Source organism: Drosophila innubila, assembly GCF_004354385.1.
Source record: "Drosophila innubila isolate TH190305 chromosome 3L unlocalized genomic scaffold, UK_Dinn_1.0 0_D_3L, whole genome shotgun sequence".
Lineage (NCBI taxonomy): Eukaryota > Metazoa > Arthropoda > Insecta > Diptera > Drosophilidae > Drosophila > Drosophila innubila.
In genome coordinates this window covers 6,099,553-6,109,991 of record NW_022995376.1, presented here as the reverse complement: position 1 = coordinate 6,109,991, position 10,439 = coordinate 6,099,553, and the positions used below count along the sequence as shown (strand labels likewise).

Here is a 10,439-nt window from a genome sequence, read left to right as displayed (position 1 = left end):
ACTAACTAAACTAAGGAACTAAACTAAGCAACTAACTTAGCTTAAAAGGTGTCGCTTTGTGAGTCATCACAAGTATAAATAGAAAGAACTCGGGAATAGCCCAAGTTTATAAACAGCTCTCTGGCTATAAACAACAATAAAAAACATTATCAACGACAACAACAACAACCACTAACAACAACATCAACAACAACAACATGTTTAGGCCAAACCCAAATATGGCTTGATTGATGACCATTTTTGTAATCATTTTGCGCGCTTTTATTTTCTTATTAATTTTCAAGATTTGAATTTGATTTTTTACTTTATTTGAAATTTCTTTATTTGCATTTCGCTTTTTGGCGCCGACTTGTGTGGGCGTAACGCCTCTGCCCCTTTGGGCTCCCTCAAGGTCTTCAACTGCCAAAAATTGCAAACAGCTTAGTTAACTGGGCTTAAGTGTGCATATTGTTAGTAGAGATGAAGCTTATATAAAATTATCTTAGGCAATTTCTTTGCAAGGCTAATTTAAAAATTTTATTTTTAACAGAAAATTTTTTTGTAGTAGCTGAAAAAGCTGCTGCTAAAAGCATGTGTGCAGAAGTGGTTACTATGGCATGCTTAATTTATTTTTAATTTAGTCAGAGATAGTACTTGTACTTGACAGTATTTTAAAATCAGGCTTAAATTAATTTTAATTTTATATATTTATTAAATATCCATCTATACAAGTTTTCTCTATAATACATTGTGCTAGTCACGGTTATAATTTGTAATAAATTATTGTATGGAAAATGAAGCAGAATATAGAAATGATTAGGCTTTAAAAATATCTTTATTGAATTTATTCTGAACGAAATTAATATCATATAATTTACATCAAATATTATTTTAAAGTTATTAAGTTTTAAGCATATATGATAAATTTATTTTTTTAGTGAAATTTGATAGCAGTTATATATGATTTTTTTTCAAATGTCTTTTCTGACTCAAATGTGCTTTTTTAGTTGGATTTTTAACAGTCTTGGGAGAGATTCTATATCACTCCGCTCAAATCTAAACTGAAAGTACTTCTTAACTATTACTTTTTCTGCCAAAAATACTTTATTGTTCCCAATAAAATAATAAAAAAATAACCTTGACTTTGTATGGAAAAATTCAATCTGTTAGTCGTAGGCTTTTTTATTGCTAAACTTTATTTCTTTCACAATAAATTAATTAAAAATTATCTTTCTCTTTCTCTCTCTCCTTTTATCCCACAGGAATCACTCTCTCTGGCGCACTCGCTCTCTGACAAGCCTCTGCCGCCATCTCCTTTAATCGTGTCCAGTCTTGAGGGCGGAAAAGTCTCCGAGCGTCTGGGAAAACTCAAAATCAACTCGGAAAATTGGAAGCAGCGCATAGGTAAACAGACTTCTTCTCCAAGAGATGTGACTAAGCTAATCAGTTCCTTGAACTTTTCACAGAACAAACCGATGCCAAGAAGTTCACAGTCGCTGGACGACTGCAGAAGAAGTCGCAATCTCCTGTAGAATTGCAGTTCGAGCGTGCTCCCAACGATGCCGCCAAGAAGTGTCCCATGCTGGAGGTGCGCAGTGCCAATCAGCCACAGCTGGGACTGGCCAAGAGCCCCTCCATGATGGTTAACACCACCAACAGCTCGAAGATTGCAGCTCAGCGCAGTCTGAGTGTCAATGCCGAGGAGGAGACTCCATTGAGTCGCAGCAACAGCAGCAGCTCCGACTCGGATGCGGAGAGGAGTTCGCCAAGGAATGCCAAGCTGGACAAGGAGTTGGCCAACAACAAGAGTGCGGCAGCTGCCACAAATGTGGGGGCAAGAATACAGGTGCCACGTCTGGACGATGAGGAGACCTTCGAGAACTTCTTTGCCACACAGTCGAAGAAGACTGAAGCTGGCGAGGATGCGCAGCTGGAGATTAGCGCCTTTGATGACATTAAACCCACAGAGCGGTAAGTTGAATCAATTATCAAATGTGTTCTTGAATTAAAGTTATCTTCCGCTTTTAGACTGGTCAGCAAGCGTAATATTCAGGGACCCAAGGGTCGTCGGGCAGCACGTAATCCTCTCAAGAGTTTGGCACAACGCAGCGACATCAGCTCGGAGTACACGGAACTCAAGACGGGAATTGCCGAGCGGGAACTGCGACGCCTCAAACTGGAGTCATGTAAGTTTGTGGAGCTTTTAATATTATTAATTTAATATAAAATAAAATTAGTAGACAAAATATTTGGTAATTTTTAACAAATTTGAAAAGAAAAATGTCTTTAAAATTCAAATTTAAAACTAAAAAATAAAAATAACAGAGTAAGGAATATATTTTTGAATAATTTTGAATGTCCTTTGATTTTTTAACTTTTTTTTTCTTTAAGTTTTAAATATAAATTCTATATTAAATAAAATATTAAATTGATAGTTAGCTAAATTAAATTTTGTAAAATATCCATTAAATTCCTTACTCGCTCAGCTCATCCAACTAATCAATCTTTACTCCCTATTTTTTTCCAGTTGGACAACGTGGCAATTTGGCAGCTGAAGCCATCGCAGGACTCGCCTCCATTGAGGACTTTAAGGCTGTGGCATTGAAGTCATCGTCGCTGCCGTTGCAACAAATGTGGCTGCCACACAAGCCGCTGATGCTGCTCCATGTCAAGGGACGCACACATGTCCAGACGCGTCTGGTGGCGCCCCATCAGTTATCCTTGAATCGTGGCGATTGCTTCATTCTGATTGCCGGATCACAGCTCTTCCGTTACGTGGGAACCTTTGCCAATGTGATTGAGATCTCGAGGAGCAAGAAGATCTGTGCTGCCATTGTGGAGAACAAGGATCTGGGCTGCACAGCTGGCCAGGAAGTCATCCTCACCGATGGCAAGTATGTGAACGAGCGTCAATGGCGTCAGTTCTGGACGCTGCTCGGACAGGATGAGGGGGAGGATCAACAGCCGGAGATTGCGGACTGTGGACATGCGGATGAGGATGATGTGTTTGAGAGCAGTCTGATTGAGACTAACAAGATCTACGAGTACCAGGATGAGGCGCTGGTGCCGCTCGAGAAATACTGGGGATGCATCCCGAAAGTGGAGATGCTGGACACACGGAAGGTGCTCGTCTTTGACTTTGGCAGCGAGTTGTATGTGTGGAACGGCAAGAATGCTCCCTCGGATGCCAAGAGGGCGGCCATGAGACTCGCCCAGGAGCACTTTGGAGCCGCAGATGCCGCTGACTACGCCCAGTGCTATCTGAATCCTCTGAACTACGCGGCCATTGTGGGCAGACGTGAGTCCACCAAGTACGCCAAGCGTTCCTCGCTGCGTCCGGATTGGTGTGTGCTCGGCAAGATTACTCAGAACATGGAGACGGTGCTGTTCAAGGAGAAGTTCAGCGATTGGCCAGAGCTGGAGCGTGAGGATCTGGAGAAGGATTACCTGGCAAATGGAGTGCATGTGGTGCGTGCTCTCAACGGCGTCGCCCTCCACAAGGGAGATCCCTACCAGGAGCCCAATCTCGTGCTGGAACAGTCGAATCTGGGACGTGGCAACTTCTACTATGACAACGACACGATGCGGCACTTTGATGTCATCACCAAGTCCACCGACAAGTGGCAGATCCACGAGTTCAACTTCGATTCAGCCGAGGCTCGAGAGGATTACGGACACTTCTACTCCGCTGAGAGTTACATTGTGCGTTGGATTTACCAGATTTCAGTGACAGTTCGCGAACTCAGTGGCAAGGTGTCCAATCGGAGCACAGTGGGACGCGATCGGTGTGTCTACTTCACCTGGCAGGGTCAGGACTCCAGTGCCAATGAGAAGGGAGCCGCAGCTCTGCTCACAGTCGAACTGGACAAGGAGAAGGGCGCCCAGATGCGTGTGGCCCAGGGAGATGAGTGCACCGCCTTCCTGAGACTCTTTCGCCAAATGTGGCAGCACCAGGGACGCAAGGCACTGTGCCTGGCCAGACGTGACCAGTGGCGTCTCTACCAACTGCAGGGCAATGTGCCCGAGGAGACGCTCCTCAAGGAAGTCGACTGTGAGTCGCGTCAGTTGCGTTCTCGCAGTTCCATGCTCCTCATACACGGAGCCGAGGGTCAAGTGCTCCTCTGGCATGGCTGCAAGAGTGCGGAACACACCAAAGCTGTTGCCTTGGCAGCTGCCGAGCAGTTGATTGAGCAGCTGCCTCAGGATTTGTTCAGCTGCAAAAGCGCCACGTTGCAGGAGTTGGAGGAAGGCGCCGAGAGTGATGCCTGCAAGTTGGCACTGGGATTGGAGGAGGAGCGCAACTATGGCAGTCTGCTGAAGGCCACCAAGTGCTATGATTACACGCTGCGCCTGTTTCACTTCTCCAGCACTCAAGGCGTCTTCAAGGCCTTGGAGTTGATTGATCCCTTGCGCTGCCAGGATCTTCATAGTCCATATCCCTTTGCCCAGGCGCAGCTCTACAATGCGCGACAGCCGACCATCTTCCTGCTGGATGATGGCGATGAACTCTGGCTCTGGATGGGCTGGTGGCCACTAGAGGATGTCAAAAGTGAGTCAAACTAAGAGCCAACTGTTCAAAACTGTTAATTAATTTCAACTTTCTAACATTTGTAGTCACCACCGAGGAACGCAGCAGTCCCACCAATGACAATCGTGCTGGTGTCAATCGCTGGATCTCAGAGCGACGCGCTGCCCTCGAGACGGCCGTCGACTATTGGCGTGCCAAGCACGGCGACAATGCGTCCGCCGCCTTCCATGGCATCAAGGGACACGTTGTCTGGGCGGGACTTGAACCGCTGACCTTCCAAGCGCTCTTTCCCGACTGGTGCCAGCGTCAGGATGTGCGTGATATCAACGTAGAGGCAAGTTTATCTACATATCAGCTACAAATTGTTATTTAATTTGTTTGTTTATCTGCTGCAGGATGGACGCACCGATGTGGCCACGCCCATTAGCGAAATGCTCGCACAAATGACACAAACCGAGTATCCTTTGGAGGTGCTCAAGGCGCGTCCGCTGCCCGAGGGCGTAGAACCGACACGACTGGAGCTCTATCTCAACAGCAATGACTTTCAGCGGGCACTTGGCGTGAGTCGCGTGGAGTTCGAGCAGCTGCCCGTGTGGAAGCAGACGAAGCTGAAGAAGGAGCGAGGACTCTTCTAGAGATCTACTAATAATGCAACCATATAGACTTGAACACAATCACAAAACAAAAACTAAAAGAAAAACAAACAGAACTTTTGTATGCACATTTACAAACTTAAAGAGAACTTAATGTATTTCGATTAGAACTATTTACACAACACGTGCGCATATCCTTATATACTCTCTAATAACTCTCTATCAGCTATTTTACACAAATTCATCATTTATATATACACACACATATATAAATATATATATCCTTTACACATACGTATACATATTTATAATGCGACTGCACTGATCTACGCAATAAACGCAAATTCAATTCGCTTCATTCGAAAATCCTTTCGAGAGTTCTTCGACTTAACCTGTACATAATATACGTTCTATATATTACGTTCTATATATTAATTTTTTATGATTTATTTCCACAAAATTTGCATTTGTTTAATTTCTGCAAAGCACCAAAACAAAAGGAAACCAAGAAAAAACCATCGAGCTCTCGTTAATTTTATTGTTTTCGTTTATTCGAAATTCGATTTTAATCTAGTTTTATTTTTACCTATTTTAGTATTTGTGTTTTATTTTGTTACAACATTATTTTGTATAATACATAATAGTTTTTATTAAATAAACAATAATTCAAAAATGTTCAACTTATGTTTTTAATTTATTTTATATTTAGTTCATTAAGTAGCTTTCGCTCCTGCTGTGCCATATCCTTGTAGATTTTCAAAGGATTCGGTTAGCTGAACTCACAAAGATATTCTCTATCGTTTGGGATAAAAAAATTATGGGGTCATCTTCCTTCAAATGGCCAAATTAATGCCATTTGTGTGATTTTTTCATATTTTTTCTGAAAATTAGAAAAATTTGAAATGAAATTTTCAGTTAGATCTGGAAGTAAATTAAATCCTTTACAAGGACTTGTATTGCTGGACTCACAAGGATATTTCTATCGGTTGGCCTTAAATTTCAATGACATCATCTAAGGAAGACCACTTGAAAACTACTTCCTAAGGCTTAAGTAAAAAAGTGTTGCATACTTTTAGGCAGAAAAATAAATCAAAAATGTCTACCTCAAATTGTATTCACTAAAACATTTATTTATAATTCTTAAATTAAATTATTTCTATGAATTAGCTTATACTGCACATTTTGAAAACGATATCTAATTTTTTATCTAAATTAAACAACCAAGTGAACGCAAAACTATTCCAGGATTATCCTATCTGAATTACGAGCTTTTTTGGATTTCTCCAATAAGGCGTGCGACGAGTTCACAGCAATCTTTTTGACGGTTTTTGGCTACGGCCATGACCTCTTCGTGGTTGGCCTCCTCGTCCTTCTTGGCGCTGTATTCGGTGGAGCATTTGTTGGTGATCAAACTGAAGGCGAACACTTGCATGTCGCAGTGGCGGGCTGTGATCACCTCGTGGACTGTGGACATGCCCACCGCATCGACTCCCATAACACGGAGAGCTCTCAGCTCGGCGATTGTCTCGTAATTTGGACCACCAAGACAGGTGAAGACACCGACGTGCATATTCGACCCGATGCCCATTGTTTTGCCAATCTCGAGTGCCTTATCGATCAAATCCTTGTTGTACGAGTTGACCAGGGCGGGGAAACGAGGTCCAAAGCGAGGATCATTCGGGCCTAAGAGCGGTGAATTGCCGGCAAAGCCGAGCATATTAATATGGTCGTGAATTAACATAATATCGCCCGCATTGAACTTCGGATTGATGCCACCAGCGGCATTCGTGACAAACAGATACTCCACTCCACAAAGCTTCATCACGCGCACCGGCATCGAGCACTTTCCCAAAGGATATCCCTCATAGAAATGGAAGCGACCCTGCATCGCCATCACATTAGCTCCCTCCAGTGTGCCAACGACCAGTTTTCCTGCATGACCTTCCACGGTGGACACTGGAAAGTTGGGAATCTTCTCGTACTCAAAGACCTTCGCATCCTGAATCATATCCGCTAGGGAACCAAGTCCAGAGCCGCAAATGATGCCAATTTTGGGACGGATGCCAGCACCTTCCACAATGAAGTCGGCAATCTCCTTAATCACCTCATAAGGATACCTGTTAATTTCAAACAAAAATTAGTTCGATTTTTAAGATAAGAAAATAAGGAATCTCAGGATAAGGACATTACATAATTGTACAAATATTTTAGAATTCACAAAGATGTCGATCTGTTCTCTGCAGCGAGAAACTATTAACTGCACAACACTTTCCAGACTTGTTTTTTACATATATGATATTTTCGATAAGAAGATACAAATGAAAAATAATTTGTTTGATGAATCAAAACCAAAGTATGATAAATAGACAGATAGAGTGCGGGAACAGAAACAAGAACAACGAAATGATGCCCTTGGATGTAGAAGAGATGTAACTACAGTGAGAAGACGCATTGGGCCAACAACGATAAATAAAAGATTGTCTACAAACGTTTCTTCATTCAATACGCGTAGAGCTCGCAGCTCCTCGGGTGTTAGAAAGCATTGAACTCGGTTGTCGCTAGAATTGTTAGAAAGTTTTTAATATGAGTTGAGGTATTTAATGAGTTTATAAAAATAGTTTTCTTTAACATTTGCAGACTAAAAATGAGTTTTAAATTCAAACAGCAACAACACACAGCAAATTAGCTGCTTCGAGCCGAGTCGCTGAGCCCAAATAATTTATGACTTCAATAGTGTTAACGAGTGTAAACTTAATTGTTACAGACATTTTAGCACTATAAAGCTGGGTTTTTATAGAGGCGTGTCAGTCACTTTTAAAATGCGGTCTGTTCTATGTAATTCTTTACATTATTTATAAGTTGTGCTTGAAAGAGATCGTTTATACTATAATGTAAGTTAAATGTCAGTAGTCTAATAAATATTTAGGAATATATGTCTTAATAATTTAATAATCTGTCAGACCCAAAGCTAGCTGATAAGCAACTTTTGTCGAAATTCAGTTATATGTTTGATTGTTGAAACTATCGGAAAGTTTAAACTAATGCTATAAACTATAAAAGAGCTGTAAACGCTGTAATCTAAATTGGAGGTTTAACAGCATTGTTTTAGAGCTGATAATCTAAAATCATTAAAAAACTATTATAAAATTATACAAATAAATTTAACGCACTATCAGACTGAATGATGAAATCTAAAGAACCGGCTATGCAAAGAGAAAGAACATCTTTAAAGTTTAAAATGTCAAGAGAATTGCTAGAAATGTTTGCTATTTTTTAAGAACAGAACACGTGACGCAAAAATGCGCTGTAAAAATACATAAAAAAAAGGTAGGCAACCAGTTTTGCAAGTGAAACAACGAAATTGGTTAAAAGCAAACTAGTCATGGCCAAGCAAGCACTTTTATCAGCAGTCTTACCAATTGCCAAGATGTGGTTCACCACCACTCTACATATCAAGTATACGACGGGTGATAAAGGCCTATGTCAAGATCGCGGCACACGACTAAATCGGTCAGCCAATCAACGTTGACTGCGTCAACTTGACTAACTGGGCTAAAATGAGTGACATAATCTAACTGGCAATTGCTATTGTTGCCATAGCTATAGCTGGATTTCACCAGATCGTATCTGGGGGCATTAGCATTTGTAGGAGCGAGCATTATAAAAGAGGCGTCGTAATCTCATATGCAGATTAAAGATGTCGCGATGTCTTTTTAATGGGACAACGATTCGATTTAATGAGCCAACGAGGGCTACGCTAATTGATAAGCTCCCTCAGTAGCTGTTTTTATAATAGAATAATAAATAAAATGTCTAAATTTATGTTTAGCTTTTGCGCTTTTTCTGGCGCTGAAATCTATTTCTGATAAGTGCGGCAACATCAAGGTGAGAGTTCAGCATTTAATTATATTTATTATTTACATTTGTTTCTCTGCTCAAAATTCTTATTCAGAGCTAACCTTGCCCTTGGGATTTGAGCAGCAATGGCGATAATCGCAATCGCAATATAATAATAAAATTAACAGAAAAATACCAGATTAAATTGAGAAATCCAGTCTGATAATTATAGAAAAATTCAGGTTAAATAATGCCATTTAAATTATCTATATGTACAAATTAGACTTTTTGTGCAGTCAGTTAAAATAATAACTTGAGTTGAAGATTTTTAGCTATAGCAAGATTTGAATTTAGCCGATGTTTTCTAATCAAATAAAAGGATAATAAATTTAGTTACAAGAGCAACAAACTCAAGTCAATTAAGAATTATCAGTTATAGTTAATTGAAGTTTAACTAGTTGTTGGCGTGTTCCATTTAACACGCCCCCTTTTATTGCCACGCCTCTGTCGTACACTTGCTGAACTTACGAATGATTCTCCTGTGCGGTGATTTCGACGTTTTTATTGTGTCCATTGCTGTTTCCGTTGCTGTTGTTGTTGTTGTTGTTGTGATTGCCATTGCTGTTGGCCACTTCACCTTTGATATTATAGCCAGTCATTCTACTGTTGCACTGGTTCTTAGTTTTCTTTTTGTTGTTATAGTTGATAAGCAAAGTTATATAATCAGCAGCAGCCGCTGGTTTAAATGTATCTTGTATATTGTATCTCTGGTACCTGTTGTCGTTTTGTTTATTTTATAAACAAATCAAGTTTTATTTTAAGTGCTTGGAAATTGAATTTTTTCTTTTTGTTATCTTGTTATCTCGTTTCCTTATTTACTCGTGATTCTCATTTATTGTGATTACTCGTTTCGCGTGTTTCAATTTCTTCTTCTTTTACTTCTTCAAAATATCTCAGATTTCTGTGTTTCTCACACTTGTTGCCTCCACGAACGCACTTTGAAAATTGAAAGGCCTCCTCGGTGGTGCGTATGGTTTTAAGCTGCAGTCTACGCCGACGTCGACGTCGCAGCTGACGTTGACGCTGACGTTGACGCAGTTGTTGATGTCGCTATCGCAGTCGGCACAACTGCTGGCGTTTATTGTTCAACATTCAATTTAGGATTTTAATAGTTATTGTTAAAGTATTGGCAAAATAACAAATGCGTAAACCGGAATCGTTCTTCTTAGCTCATTCAATTGAATTGAAATTTAAAAAAACTATTTGCATATACATTGTTTAACAAAAAGAAAAAGTAAACGACAATTTGTTGAAATTGATAAGCAAAACTTGTGTAATAAATCTAATTAATAGCAGCTATTAAATGTGTTTTACGATAAGATTTCATGGCAATAGTTTAAGTCATTATTACTATGACTTCTATAGGGTATTATACACTGACTAAGAGAGTAAAATAAGCGAAATTATTTTTGATATCATTAATTGAAACATTCAGTCACATT

At 40.3% G+C, this 10,439-nt stretch overlaps 2 protein-coding genes across 3 annotated transcripts in view; one reads left to right on the top strand and one right to left on the bottom strand.

Annotated features, from left to right (window-relative positions):
* The window catches only part of LOC117786932 (serine-rich adhesin for platelets), a 132,280-nt gene extending 126,819 nt beyond the window's left edge, over positions 1-5,461 (top strand). Inside the window, exons 15-20 of the mRNA XM_034625357.1 lie at positions 1,242-1,383; positions 1,446-1,950; positions 2,008-2,165; positions 2,507-4,528; positions 4,594-4,841; positions 4,903-5,461. Coding sequence (XP_034481248.1) covers positions 1,242-1,383; positions 1,446-1,950; positions 2,008-2,165; positions 2,507-4,528; positions 4,594-4,841; positions 4,903-5,142 — 3,315 coding nt within the window. The 3' untranslated portion in view covers positions 5,143-5,461. The remainder of the gene's footprint in view (positions 1-1,241; positions 1,384-1,445; positions 1,951-2,007; positions 2,166-2,506; positions 4,529-4,593; positions 4,842-4,902) is intronic.
* Positions 5,462-6,204: 743 nt separating this feature from the next.
* Positions 6,205-10,207, bottom strand: LOC117789276 (purine nucleoside phosphorylase-like). 2 transcript variants are annotated; one of them, XM_034628395.1, is made up of 3 exons: positions 9,466-10,207; positions 7,590-7,658; positions 6,205-7,217 (listed from the first exon to the last, which is right to left on the bottom strand). In XM_034628395.1, exons 1-3 carry the CDS (start codon positions 9,594-9,596, stop codon positions 6,362-6,364), a joined length of 1,056 nt encoding a protein of 351 aa, XP_034484286.1. In that variant the 5' UTR covers positions 9,597-10,207; the 3' UTR covers positions 6,205-6,361. The 2 variants fall into 2 exon arrangements, with proteins under 2 accessions (XP_034484286.1, XP_034484287.1); XM_034628396.1 differs by lacking the exon at positions 7,590-7,658 and having other exon boundaries at positions 9,466-10,203.
* Between the last annotated feature and the right edge of the window lie 232 nt (positions 10,208-10,439).